Here is a 14706-nt window from a genome sequence, read left to right as displayed (position 1 = left end):
CCGCAGGGCACATGGGGGCGCCCGCGACCGGTTTCTGCTGGCCCGGCAAGACAGTTTCGCAACTTGCACGGGCTCATTTGCTCCTCAAAACGGGATAGACCGGGACCAAAACGGACCTTGAAGCAGGGCAGTCTCTAGAGTCCCTCCTTTTAGGCAGCTTAAGAAACATCTAGGACCCTTCCCCTCCACGACCTTTATTTCCTCTGTCCTATCAAACCTCTGCTCAGGGAAGCCACGGGACCCCTGCCGCCCTCCCGGTAGGTCGTGCATCCGAGCAGGAGCTAGCGAAGTGGATTTCTTTAGCTGTCAGCACAATCTTTTGGTGTGGGGATTGGCAAAGATGTGTGGTGGGGTGTGTGTACTAGGGTACTGAGAGCCTTTCCCTGCTGAGAAGGGACCCCCTCATAAATTGCTAGCCATCAGTGTTACCTCTGAAATCCTGGTTGCTTACATCATCCTTGACATTGATGGTGAGGTAGATGGGGAGGGGGTTCTGGCCCTGGCACAAAGCAGCACGCTGCTCTGAAAGTTTGCATTCATTTCTCTGTGGGAAAATGAAATGGTTAAGGAGAAGCAGCAGATAGCAGCCAGGGAGCAGCACAGAAGGGAACAGTTTGGACCTGCAGCAGCCCATTTCCTGACTCCTGAGCCCATCAGGCTGCTGTGGAGGTCTCAGCTGACATCAGTCAAACCTGCTCATAGAATACACCTGTCCGTGGGCTGTTCATCCCAGACACATGGACAGGGGTGGGACTGGATCTGAAGTGGAGGGCTGTCCCTCAGGGTCCCAGGGTTCTCTTTGCATCTCAGGGACCAGAGAATGAAAAGGCAGCGATGGAAGAGGCCACTACCCATCTTCATCCTCATCATCTTCCACCCACTCAAACTGGAGCAGCTCCACATAAAAAAAAAAAAAATCTGCTTTGCACGTTGGGATCCCTCATAAATTCATTTGGGAAGGAAAGAAAGATTCTTCATCGTTGTCATCATCTTCTTCTTCTTCTTTTTTTTTAACAAAAGCCTTGGAAACTTGGCACCAGATGGCAGTCAAGTTCCCTCTAAGTTCCCAGAGCTCTGTGCTGTGTGTGATCAAAGCGCAAGTCCTGCATGGGAATCCCACCAAACCTCCCCATACCAAACCCTGGGCAATGCCCAGACTTCTAAGGAAAGCCTTAGAGCTTATATCCTTATCACATAAGGCACTCACTATTGTTAGAGATATTAACTACCACTTATTGACGACCACTTATTTAAGAAATAGCACAGAGTAGAGTCAAAATTCATATGAAATCTCAGAAATGAAGTTTAAATGCAGACATCCCTTAGTACTGTTAACTGCTTTCAATGATTAACTTTTGCTCTTGCTCTCTCTTCCAATCTGAGATGAATTATATACTGGATATGTTCAGTTTGGGTCTTGAAATTTCCTTACATATGACTATGTTAACAAGTGTGAACCTGCTATCACATATAATTAATCAAAGCATCTGATGACTAATAGAGAACCAGTATTCTGTTCTTGTTTTACTATACAGTACTATACAGATTTGATAAAGTTTCATGCACAATAAAAGACCCTGGCATTTTAATCAGTCCGAAAAAAAAAAATTCAGACTGTCCTGCCTGAATCCAAAAGCCAACACCCTCAGCCTCTGCCTGCCCTGCTTCACCACAAGGGCAGATTGAATGGTGGGACCCATCAAAGGCTGTGAGTGCCTGAGTCTTTCTGGAAGAGGGGAATCTACTAGAAAATAATTTGCTGTTCCACTTCCTTCTGGTGCATTCTGATTTGAATTCAAAACTCCTCAGACACCTTTGGGAGTGACGCAGACAGCTGTAGGTCTGGATAGAAGTTTGATGGAAGCCTTGCTTTGGGGCCAAGCAACAGCCAAAGTTAGTTCCTCCCCAGGGCCTTGCAGTCAGAAGTGTCCAGGTGTTTGTTAGCTGAGCTCACCCTGATGCCCGGGGCCACAGCATCCCATGGGGATCCCACTGCCCCACCACGTCCCACATGGCTCTCACAGCAGCTGGGTCCCAACACAAGCTGATTCTCTTCTTGGGCACAGACTGCTCTGAACATTGGATACCAGAGCTGGAAAGAATCTCACTGGGCCCATCCTCTGAGTGGTGGCCATGAAAAGGGGCCCAGCAGACCTCTAACTACAGGGAGTGTAGTTGGCTGAGTCCTAGCTGCTATGCTCTGAAATCCATGGCTGAGTTTGTGCTGAGGCCACACTTCCCACTGGGCTGCTCCCAGACCATGACTGAGTGTGGCAGGGATCCTGAGCAAGGTGGGCAGGTAGACTCCTCTGGTGGCCAACTTGGCTGGAGGGCTCCCCAAGGGCCTTGCTGACCTTTCAGACCAGACAGTGGGCTAGGATGCTTCCACCAAGCCTTCCCTCCCTCTCTCCTCCACTAGGGGTCAGACTTGCATCACAGTCCGATGGCTCCTTCTCCATTTTTTCTCACAGTTGGCTTGGCTCTTGGAGAAAGAGCTGCCTCTCAGCAGGGCTGCACCTAAGCCACCCCCAGCACAAGGGACTCAGTCACTCTAAAGGGACATGAGAAGACAATCCCACCACCTGCCTCCATCATGCATTCTGATGCCTCATGCTTCTTACAGCCCAATCCCTGCAGGTCTAACTTAACTCCCTTCTGCTGTATGTCCCGACCCCCTGATGAAGGAAGGGATCTGGGCATCAGCCAGGGCAGGCTGGGCCCCAGGAGAAGCTGAGCACCCACCTCGTCCCCCAGACAGGCCTCAATCAGCAGGCCCCAGAAGTCTGTAAAGGTGACCTTGTAGCCTTCCTGCCTGCGCTGCTGAAGCTCCTCCCGGAATTTCAAGAGCTGGTCTGGATACAGGGCAGGCAGCTTGTCCTTGACTACGTGCCTCCGCGCCTCAAAGATGGCAGGCTCCAGGTTTTTGGAGGACCAGTCAGGGTCACGGTACAAGGTAGCCATGGTCCTGGAGAGAGATGGGCGGGGTTGGTGGAGCTGAGCCAGCCCTGGTCTGATTGACTTTGGACTCTGTCAGGGAAGAAGGTCACAGGAAACCCTCACCTGCCAGGAGAGAGGCATGGAGGAAAGGGGGTGAGGTGGAGGCCTGGCAGGGAAGGGGGAACATTATTACGCATAGTCACAAGAGATGCCATTTCTTGAATTTCTTGATTGCCTGCCATGTGCCAGGTATATACTATGTTGCTTAAGAATGAGGATTCTGGACCCAGATCTTCCTGGGTTCAAAACCAGACTCTGCTGCTCACCAGCTGTGTGATCTTGGGCAAGCTACCTAACTGCCCTTCATCTCAATTTCCCCATCTGTGGACTGGGGAGAGTGCTGACAACTGGACCTACCTCACAGCGTCATTGTGAAGGCAATGGGAGTTAATGCAGAGTAAGATGGTTAGGACAGCCCCTGGTATGAAGTGATGTGCTGGGCCATGGAGTGCTGGGGCCAACATTTGTACCCAGGCTTGGCTGATCCCAAATCCTGGATTCTTCCCACTCTGCCACATTAATTCCCACAATGACAACGCCAGCTAGAGATTTATTTCCCCTTCTTCTTAACTTATAATGTGAGCAGTGGGGAGGAGCAACACAAAGATGGAGATCCCCTAGCCATGGGTCTCTGTCTCTGTCTGCCTCCGCTTGGCTCGGATCCGGCTTTTCTCAGCCTGGATCAGGACAGCACCCAGGAATTGCCCTCCCCACAGTGGACCTTGCCTGCAGCCGCACAGCTGTATGAGCGCCAGCCTTTTCCTTCAGATTTCTTCAACAGAAAGTACCCTGATCTCCATAAGGCTCTTGCTGTTATTTTTGTTACTTTTGACTTTTAAAAAACTTTCAAAAACATTACAAATGATTGATTTTGATTTTAAAAGACTCCCTCCCAGTGCTTTTCCAGGCCAGGAGACACCCCCACCCCCTCCCTGCTGGGTCTGAGTTCCTTCCAGTTTCCTGCCAGGCCCAGTAGTCAGCCAGCAGGATGAAGGTGCCCCTCTACCCTGATCCAAGTAGGTTTATCTCCTTAACCTACTTCCTGCAGGCAGTGGTTTTATGAGGAGATTAAGAACTGGGGCCCTGGACTCAGGCAGCCTAGGTTCAAATCCCAGCTCTACCACTCATTAGCTGCGTGACCCTAGGCAAATTCCTTTGTTTCTCCAGTTGTAAAGTGAGCCGAATGACAACATCTTCCTCACAGCCTTCTTGTAAAGAAGAAATAAGATGGTCCATTGGAAGCAGCTAACCCAGTGCTCGGTGCAGAGGCAATGCTGATAACTGTCAACTATCCTTCTGTTTCATCTGGGCTGACACCTCAGGGCTCCTGGTGCACCAGGAACCCTTGGTTTTCCTATGACAAGTTCACCTCCACCTGCTCAAATGAACTTACCCAGAGCTCCTCCAGGATGAGGGCCACAGCTAGTGACCTTAAGGGCTACAAAGCCCATGAGTTCCGAACAGAATATGACACGGCCCTGGCTGAGAGGCTGTGGGTGGTCCCAAGGCCCTGGTACCCCTAGACCAGGACTGAAGGGGCTTTGGTGGGCCCCTTCAACCATAAAAAAATTAAAAGTTTTGCTTTATGATTGCTGTATAGACAAATAGAGTAATGTTTTTCATTAAAACACTTTCTTCAACCAGAAGTTCATTTCTTTCTTCTAATCTTAAAAGACATTAAAACATTTTTATGGGCCCCCACAGGCATCGTGAGTCCCAGGCACCGTGGTGGCGTCTGTGGAGAAGCCAATCTCATACTGGCCTCATGGGCAGGGCAGGGAGCTGAGGGCTCACTCTCCCTGCTCACCAGCAAGAGTGAGAAGGGGGAGACTGGGAAACCCTGCAGGGCAGAGGCAGTGTGCAGGGAGGGGGTGGGCTGGAGTGTGGGCAGCCAGAGCAGCAGGTCAGCTCCACCTGCCCCAGGAGACTTGGCATAGTCCGAGGGACTATGTCGGTTGTACAAAGTTGGCCACCACACTTCTGGGTCTGTGCCTCAGCCCCTTGGAAACAGTAATGTACAATGACCAACGTGTACGACGTACACAGTGTCCTTCGTGTACTGGGGGAGCATCTCACAACTACCCCATGAGGTCAGTGCTATCTCTATCCCCACTTTACAGATACGGAAGCTGAGATTCAGAGAAGTAGAGTTACGTGCCCAAGGTCACACAACTGTAAAGGTCAGAGCTGCCCCCGGCATCATGAGTCACTCTCACTTGGAGTGGAGGGAGTGTCACCAGAGACCCCTGGCCAGCCTGCTTGCTGCCTGCTCTGGGCTTCCCCAGACAGCGGCCCTTGGCTCCTTACCAGGTGGCCCCTGACAGGCCAGTGATGTAGCTGGCACAGTTGAGGATGTTCAGCTTCTGCAGCCCGAGCAGGTGGCCGTACATGGCGGTCATGGATCTCGTTCCACCCCCAGTGGCCATGATGGCTATCAGTGGTACCTGGGGGCACACAGAGGCAGACTGCTGGGGCAGTGCTGGGTGGGAGAAGACCTGGAGAGACAGGAACTTAGGGAGAACAGTGGAGGAGGCAGAGCTGGCTACAGAGAGCAGAGAACAGGGGCTGACTTGAAAGCTGCCTTTCCCAGTGTGTCAGGCCACCTGGTGGGTCTAGAATTAGACCTGAGCTCCAAACCCAATGGTCAGTGTCAGGCTCGGTCAATTAGAAAGTTGTGGCTGGAAGAGTTCTTGGCACTGCCCATCTAGCCCTCAGTTAGCAGATGATGAAACTGGGGTGCAGAGGGCTGGGTGGCTTGCTCAAAAGATCAGCTAGTGTGCGATTCCCTAGTGGCTGCAAATCAACATCTTCTGTAGAGGGATTTGATGTCAGGGCACCAGGCCCAAGCCTGGCATGTGATATGTGCTCAATATGTACCATATGTGTAAGACCAGGAGTAAATGAATTTTTGATGCGGGAAGAAGCAGGTTTGTCTCCTATGGGTTTACATAGGTAAAAGATGTCCTTGGTGTGTTTCCCTAAAGGTGGGAGAGGTGGGCATGGGGTCTTTGCCAAGACTCACTCTGCTTCCATTTGAGGGGGTACTGTAAGATCCTCTGTCGGCCAAAGCCCCGTCACACCCCTCCTCAGGCATGAGATCTCTGCCCACACCTGTGGTTGGCCTCTGACGGCAGGTCCATGGAGGGCTGATCTGCTGCCCAGGGGAGCGTGGGCCTCAGCCCACACCAGGGAGTTGGCAGAGGGCTCTGCGCGCAGAAGCTGGCCTTGTAAGTAGGAGCTGCTTCTCTCCAGCCTCCAACTGCTGTTCACTCTGGGGGCATGTGTCTGTGTGTGTGCATGCACGTGCATGTTTGGGGAAAGGGAGAATTGAAGAACGAAAGGTCGAGGGCCTTTTGGGTGAAGGTGTGTGGAGTGTGGGAGGTGGTGGAGCTTCCAATGTTTTCCTGGCTGGGGAGAGGAGGCCTTACTGTCCCTGGGTAAGACAGACATCATTGTCACCTGAGGATCTGTTAGCGCACAGGGAGGAGCGGCTGGGGAACCTTCCTTTCTCTCTGTTCTGCCCTCCCCTTGTGAACACACAGCTGACTCACATCCAGCACAGCCCTCACCTGGGCACTTGGAACCTCAGCAGTAAGAGTCACCAGGAAAGGCAGTGCTGCGGCTGCCCCAGGGCAAGAGCAGGTTGGGGGCGGCTGGCAGGCCCTGAGTTGGAGGGATGAGCTTGTTTCGGAGAGGACCTCCGCTTACCCACCTCGTCCACCTGCAGGTCCTCCTCCAGCTGCAACACCTGCTTCAGTGCCTCGGCCACCACCACCCTCCGCTTCTGCAGGAACTCCTGCTCTGCCTGGCACAGGCTGAAGCCCAGCCGCACGTCCAGAGTCTGGGAGCTGTGGAGACAGAGGACCTTGGCTGAGAGGGCCTGTAGACTCCACCTCCATGGAGAAGACATGGCTTTAGGGTCAGTCGGACCTAGGCTTGAAGCCTGGTTCTGTCACGGCTTGCCTCTGTGACCCTGGGTCTCTGCTTTCTTACCTGTAAAATGGGGCTAATCATGCTTAACTCCCAGCACTGTCTTCAGCACTTAATGAGATAACAAATGTCAAGCCCGCAAAGCCTTAGCTGGTGCATTGTCAGCAGTTACTGAACAAAATTAGGGACTCATTGAACCCTCTGCCCTCAATGGCAAAATTTGGAAAAGTCCAGAAAGGCCTCCCCACCGAGGCCAGACATGAGTGACAAGGGGCCCTAAGATCCTTTTGGCTAATCTCTCAGGGTAAGGCTGTACAGGGAGGGCTCTTCAGAGCTGGGTAAACAAGGCCCTGTTCCTGTGAAGCTCACGTTCCTCAGTGAGCTTTTCCTGCTCCCAGAGTAAGACTCATCCTGTGTGTTTATGCAATTGACAAAACCCCTTTACAGCCCTGATCTCACCCTGTCGCCCCCTCAGGTCTGCAAGGCAGGTAGGGTGGGAGCAGAAGGCCCAACACTTGCCTTCTTTTTATCACCCTGACCTGAGTAAGTTCCAGTTCCTGGCCTGGCATCCAAGCTCCTACCTGACCTGTCCCACCTCACCTCCTGCTACTTCCAAGAAGGGGCTGTCAGCTCTCAGAGCCCAGGAGCAGTCCAGGTTCTGAGACTTTGCTCAGGCCCTTGCCTTCACCCAAAGCTTCCTCTCTCTGTCCGCCTACATCCTTTGCATCCTTTGAGGCCCTGCCCCCCAGTGACTCCAGGTAAATGGACTTGACGATTTCTGACCTAAGTCTTAACGACCTGAGTCACTAACAAAGTCACATCTCATTGAAGGCAGAGCCCGGGAGCTCTCCCATCACATTTCCTCCATGTCTAGTGCAGGCCTGCAGACACATCTGTGAGGAAACCTTTCCTTGGCCTCAAAAAGGAATGAATAATAAAGCGAAGAAAATAACATTAGTTGATATCTGCTGAGCACCCCACTTGTCAGATCACTGATTTCTTCACATATGTTATGTTACTGGATCCTCAAAGCAACCCAGTGATGGACAGTACTCCTGGTGCTGCTCCACTTTACAGACGAGAAAAACTGAGACTTAGAGAGGCTTAGTAACTTGACCAAGGACACAACTATCAAATTGTAAATGGAAACTATGTCACTTGATCTTTGACAAGGCTGCCAAGACAATTCAAAGAAGAAAGAATAGTCTTTTCACCAAATGATGCTGGGATAACTGGATATCCACATGCAAGAGAAAAGTTGAACCCCTATTTACTGTACATGCAAATTAACTCAGAATCAATCATAGACCTAAATGTGAGAGCTAAAACTATAAAACTCTTAGAAGAAAACATGGGAGTAAACCTTCATGACCTTGGATTAGGCAATGGTTTCTTAAATATGACACCAAAAGCAGAAATGACAAAAGAAAAAAATATGCCTATATTGCACTTCACCAAAATGGAAAACCTCTGTGCCTCAAAGGATACCATCAAGAATGTGAAAGAAGGCCCCCAGAATAGGAGAAAATATTTGCAAATCATATATTTGACAAGGGACTTGTATCCCTTGTAAAATATACAAAGAATGCTTGCAACTTAACAACAAAAGGCAAATCACCCACTTTAAAAATGGGCAAAGGATTTCAATAGACTTTTCTCCAAAGATGACATATAAATGGCCCATAAACCTGTGAAAAGATGCTTAACATTGTTGGACATCAGGGAAATGCAAAACAAAACCACAAGATACCACTTCACACCCCCAAAGATAAATACATCAGAGGGACAGACAGAAAGAGGGCATTTTACCAGGGTGTAGACTTCATGTGCAATTCACAGTTCTCGCTCTGGGAAGTGAAAGATGAAAGCATGTCAGGGATGACAATTCAGAGCCAAGTGGTCCCAACCATAGAAGTGAAGGCTCACCACACTGTCCACTCCCTGACTTGACTCAGCATGCTCACGAGTCTTACCCACACACACGCTCTCCCTCTTCTGGACATGACCCTCCTGACCATCCTCAACTCAGCCTCCACACACTCTCTTTGGCTCCACACTGCAGTTCAGCAATCTCCACCCATGACCCCTCCACCCTGCCTGAGAGACCCCTACAAGTCATCTTCCCCTATGCGACACCTCAGGCTCTCCCCATCTCCCTCCCTCCCATCTCCAGGCTAAGTTGCCCAGGGGCCCCTTCCCAGACCCAGATCCTCACCACAGGCAGGTTCACTGTCTGGCCATCGGGGAGGCAATCAAGGGGCTGGCAGACAGGGCTGTTCTTGTGCGCACAGCAGCAGCAAAGCTGGAAGGGTGGATGGTTCTGTGATGGGGGGGGGCTCTTCTGGCCCCAGTCCCCACCATGGTCCCCACTGCCGCAGACTGTACCTTGCAGCTCCACTGGCTCTTGGGCACCTCCACGTGTACCTGGGGCTGGAAGTACTTGGGGTAGTGGAAGCAGGCAGGATTTGGGCAGCAGGGCTCCTGGCTGCATGAGATGCGCTGGGTGTGCTCGAAGGACTGCGTCACTGTCACCAGGAAGTCCGTCCCTGGAAGAGGGGATGAGAGTGCTGAGACCCCAAGGAAGCCTCTCACTCCCCACCCCAACTGGGCCCAGTACAATTCTTTTTTTCCTGCTTGACGGAGGTAGTGGGGATTGAACCCAGGACCCCATGCATGCCAAGCACGTGTTCTACCACTGAGCTGTATCCTCAATCCCAAATCCATAGTTTTTTTTTCTCCCAGTGGAGGTACTGGGGGTTGAACCGAGAACTTTGTGCACACCAAGCATGAGCTCTACCACTGAGCTATACCTGCCCTCATCCGGGCCCAGTAAAAAGCCTAGCTGGAGGCACTCAGGACAGAGATTTAGAATCACCAGGGGCACTGGTTAAAATGTCTCAAAGAGTCTCATTCTGAAGGGCAGGGCAGGGTGGGGCCCAGGAACTTGCATTTTAACAGGGCTTGTGTGTGGGATCTGAGATGCTGAGTCCTCTGGACTAGTCCTGGGTTCACTTCTCTACAAGGTGCCCCAGAGTCACAGCCCCACTGCACTGAAAGCAGGCCCTTGCCTTACCGTGAGTTTGGGGGTAGAGCCTTCTCCCCCCGCCCCACCACCACACCAGTGGGGCTGTGCCTCTCCTCTCTTGGGACAGGGCTGGAAGCCTTGTATGCAAGGATGCTGTGACGTCAGGTGGTGAGCTGGAGAGTCGTGTTTGTGGATCTGGAGTCCCTGCCAGCTATGCCAGCTCTGAAATGCTAGGACTCTATGAACGGTAATCTGACTAGAGGAAAGCGAGTAGCTACAGGGGCCCTGGGTGCTGTCGGTGCCCCCCTGCCTCCAGTGCTGACCACCGCACTAGCCCCAGGGGACCCTGGTCTGGCAGGGGTGCAGCACAGACCGGTGAGGACAGATGGGCAGTGCTGTGCTGTGCTTTGCCAGGACTGGGAAGCACTGAGGGTCATGCTGGTGCCTGGAAGATCAAGCCCGTTTTAGGGCAGAGGGATGACGGGTTCATGACCCCTGAGGGCGAGGTGATCTGGAAGAGTCTCCCCACTCTGGGGAGTCCACGGAACACCCCCAGCAGGCAGAGGCGGTCAAAGGGCTCACTTTTCCTATTCTTCTTCTGCCTCCTGGATTCTGCATGAACCTCCAGGCAGGACATTTGTCGAGACTGAAACGAAGGAAGGGGAGGTCATTTTGAGCACGAGCTGCCCCCATGCTCTACCAGGCCACTAACTCCCAAAGACTGATTAGGGGGTGGGGAGAAGATCTCCTCGAGTCCTGAGGCTTCAGATGCATCTAACTGAAGTGGCTGTACCAAATGGTGAAAATCTTTTTAATACTGAACTTGTGCTTGTAGAGAGATTGGAGCTGGGGAAACGCGACAAGATTGATTCTGGGAGGAGGCTGCCACCTAGTGGGTGCTTTTATTGGGGAGGTGTCCAAGGGGAGATGCTGGACCAGGGCGGTTGATGTCCCAGGTACTTCCTCCCCTGGAGCAGAAACCCAGCTGCTGCCCCCACCACTGCCCGCGCCCCCACTGTCTGGCTTCAGTTAGTCTGACTTCCAGCGGGCTCTGGGACAAGGGCCCAAGCTGAGCCTGGTTTTCCTCCCACAGTTCTGTTCCCTGAGAGCAGCAGTCACAGGCTGCCCCTGCAGCTACGGGAACCTGGAAGGACAATTACCACCAGCACGCCGTTGGTGATGAGGCTCTCAGGTGGAGAGGGACTGAAAAACAAAATGGGAACTCCTGGTCAGTCATATAATCCTCTACTGATTTCTCACAAAGGTGTCAAACAGCCTACAGAGCATCAATAAGGAGACAGCAGAGCCTTCTTTGTCCTTGTGAAAAATACTGGCTTAAGAAATCTTAAATTGTCAAGGAGAAAACTGGCACACATTTTAAATAGAATTTCCAGAAAAAATAATTATAGGTTCGAGGGAGTAGAAGAGTACCTCCCCCTTTTTTTCCTTAAATGATAACTGTTCTTAATGTCCAACCAGAGGCAAATGTGTGGAGTTATGAGGATAAACAGGCTGCAAGGAAAGGTGGAGGCCACCAGCTAGAGCAGATGTAAACAGCTGTGGGCAAAATTGACCCATCCTCCCTTCTGTGCTTTAATATGTGAGTTTAACAAACAGCTCTGACCCAGCCAGAGAGGGGCCTGGTGAATATGGAATATCTTTGTGTTACAAAGCTGAGAATAGAAGCCTCCAAGGTTACATTCAGGGTAGGGAAGCCCACAGCTCCCTCACCAAAATGAAGCCCAAGACGACTGTCTCCAGATCAACTCTTATTACCAATTTTGACATATTTCATTTTGTAAGAAACTTTCTAATTCAGCCGAGAAATGTTTCCCCCCCTAAAAGTCCTGTCAAACTCAGAATTGGAGGAGAGAGCCCAGATTTTCTTGAATGTGAAACAAATGAAGTTGACTTTAATTTGTCAAACTGAATTAAAATTATATTTTAAGTTGATTTTAATGAGGCATCCCAAATAGTTAAATAGTTCCAAGAGCCCTAGGTGGAAGATTCTCCTGGTGGAATTTGACAAGCCCTCTTGTTCTAGTTCCTTCCTCTCATTGTCCCCCTGTCCGAGGCTAATCATAAGTCGGGGGGGCTCAGTCCTGTCAGGGCTAAGGAGGGGAAGGAGCCGGCCGCCCCATCACAAGGGGCACTGCTGCCCCGGGGGCAGGCTTGTCCCCTCCCTCACTGCTCCTTCCCTTCCTTCCTCTCTGTTTGTCCTCTTCTTCTCATACTCCAGCTCCCTGACCCAATTCCACTGGAGTCCACAACACAGTCAGACCTCCAGGACCCTAATTGGAAATGATGGGAAATGACCCCATACGTCAGCCCTGAGCCTCCCTATGACTTGGTTCTGGAGTTGGCTGCAGAGGGGGCCGGCATCTGCTTCGGGCCAGGGTTTGAGGGAGTTTGTTCTATCAGTTCTGGGTCCAGGAGGAGACTCCTTGGTCCTGACCTCTTTGTCAGCCCGGCCTCAACAAGACCCCATCATTGTGGTGGCGGGAATTATTCCCAGAGGCCACGCTCGGAAATGCCAGGGAGCTGAGGCAGATGATTTGGCCAGAGTACTAGATCCTTAAAGCAAGACTGACATCAGTAGAACTGGATGAGCAGAGGTGGGGCCCAGGCACCTACAGTATTCAGAAACTCCGAAGTGATTCTGACGCCCAGTGAAGAGGGCCAGGGGTGAGAGTGGAAAAGGGGGGGACAGCCAAAGGGAGGACCTGGCTCTGCAATGCCTGTGCCCAGAAGCTGCCCTGGGGTCAGGACCTTGGTGGAACTCTGTGGGCTGGAGCCTACTCACCTCTCTTCTAGCAGGAACTCCACCTCCAGCTCCTCCATGCCCTGCAGGGGGAGGAAGAGATGGCAGTTGTGAGCTGTGTCTATACCTCTCTGCAGACCAGGACCCTCTGCCACCCCAGGAGTCCCTGTGGACCTGCCCCCGTCCTTCCCATGTGGCTGTCCTGCTGTCCTGGAGTAGGGGCAGCTGCTCCTGGCTCCTGTTGTCCCCTCTGCCTCCCTCTGACCCCAAGTCTTTGATATCAGGAACATCACTGACCACTCAGGGGAGGGGAGGGTGTGGAGCCCCAGCAGGTAAGTCCCTCTGCCCCAGAATATTTTCCCTTCATCTTCTCCCTCCAGCTTCCATTGCTCTCCTGCCTCCCCAAGGGGCTCAGTGCCAGGGGCAAGGGAGAGCCGAGATACTGCCCTAGGCAAGCTCCACTCTGAAGGCAGGGCCCTTTCCTTCATCCACTGCTTTGCATCTCTTGCTGTATAACTTTAGGGAGTCATGACCTCAGTGGATCTTTATTTCCTTGCTAGAGTGTAAGCCATGCGAGGCCGGGGATGCTCATTCCCTGATGTGTCCCCAGTGCCTGGAACAGTGCCTGGCCCACAGTAGGCATTCAAGTACTTAATGAATAATTGAATCCATAACATCCTTTCCAGCTCTGACTTTCTCTGATTTGCAGATGTTCCCTCCTTTACCCTTATCCTCTGGAGCCATGCCAGCAGCAGGACCCTCGAGGGAAGAAAGGGAACCAACACTTAGCTATGTCTCCATTGTGTACTGTGAACAGTGCCGGATGCTTTACTACGCATTCCCGCTTAAACCTCACAGCGACCCTGTGTGGTAGGTATTACTATTGCCATTGTGAAGACAGGAAACAGAACTCAGAGTAATTAAGTCATTTCTACCAGGTCACACAGTAAGCCGAAATGCTGGGATTTGAACAGTAGCACTGTCTTCTCCCATCTTGGCTACAGAGAGAGAAACCTGTGAATTGGCATCATAAGAATAACCAGCTACCCCCCGTGAGGCAGGAGGCTGAGGATTGGGGCACCCGCACCAACCTCTGGGTTGAGTGGGAACTTCAGGTGGGTTTTCTTTCGGAAGCAGAGCTTGGTGAGGTCATAGAGAACTGTCAAGAGATGGTCATCTGGTGTCATTGTGTCTTCATCACAGACGCTCAGCTCTAGCACGTTCTAGGCGAGAAGGGGTGGGTGCCAATCTGGTTACCAAGGTTGCCCCCAACTAATTCCTAGGATGAGGGGCCTAACCTTAGTCCTAGTGAGGACGTGGGTCTTTGGCATGGGGACCAGCAGAGCTCAGCTGTGAGGGACATTTGTAGGGACATGAATTAAGGGAGGAAAGTGTCTATTCCTTCCTTTCCAACTCTCTGAAACCTTCCTACCCCTCTTCTCTGACTCGCCTACTGGGGAATTTTGCTCTTTTGCAAGCTTGGCAGGGGCCTGGGGAGTGTGAGGGATTTCATTTCACCTAGGGGAAGGATGAAGGGCAGAGCAAGCAAGACCACTGCCAAGACATAGACTATGTCTAGCACTGGGACCCAGGAGCTGAAGACAGTTCCTTTGGTTCTAGAAACCCCAGTTCAGGGAAGCTAACATCTTAACACTCCAGAGGAGTAATGTGGCCAAGATTATAGGGGCTTTGATGGGACTGGGGTGACATATTGGAACTCTATCCTTTGGCTCATCAGCCCCTAATGAGGTCTCATGGATGGTCCCAAAGCGGCATGCTAAGGGTGGAGCAGCTACCCTGTCATCTAGCTGAACTTTGAGGTCAATGATCTTAAGTGTCATGGATTAGCCTCTGATGAGCCTCTGGGTCTTGTTCCAGGGATCCTGGGAGATGTAGGTTGGGGCTGGGTTTGCCTCTTTGTTCCCTACCTAGTGGAAGTGAGGTGGTTCTGGGGGTTCCCAATCAATGAGATCTGTTGACTTTGCAATGACTA

General features: G+C 51.8%; 1 protein-coding gene across 4 annotated transcripts in view; it reads right to left on the bottom strand.

Moving 5' to 3' along the window:
- PLA2G4E (phospholipase A2 group IVE) overlaps nt 1-14706 on the bottom strand; it is a 57927-nt gene that overhangs the window by 7424 nt on the left and 35797 nt on the right. For all 4 annotated transcript variants that reach the window (XM_032481438.1, XM_006178854.3, XM_032481437.1 and 1 more), the window contains 11 exons: nt 13805-13936; nt 12756-12796; nt 11113-11155; nt 10535-10598; nt 9313-9473; nt 9143-9229; nt 8737-8774; nt 6710-6845; nt 5305-5441; nt 2743-2965; nt 430-544 (listed from right to left, as the gene is read on the bottom strand). In XM_032481438.1, coding sequence (XP_032337329.1) covers nt 430-544; nt 2743-2965; nt 5305-5441; nt 6710-6845; nt 8737-8774; nt 9143-9229; nt 9313-9473; nt 10535-10598; nt 11113-11155; nt 12756-12796; nt 13805-13936 — 1177 coding nt within the window. The remainder of the gene's footprint in view (nt 1-429; nt 545-2742; nt 2966-5304; nt 5442-6709; nt 6846-8736; nt 8775-9142; nt 9230-9312; nt 9474-10534; nt 10599-11112; nt 11156-12755; nt 12797-13804; nt 13937-14706) is intronic.

The sequence above is a fragment of the Camelus ferus genome, chromosome 6, assembly GCF_009834535.1.
Source record: "Camelus ferus isolate YT-003-E chromosome 6, BCGSAC_Cfer_1.0, whole genome shotgun sequence".
Taxonomy (NCBI): Eukaryota; Metazoa; Chordata; class Mammalia; order Artiodactyla; family Camelidae; genus Camelus; species Camelus ferus.
This window is presented reverse-complemented; position numbering and strand designations above follow the sequence as displayed.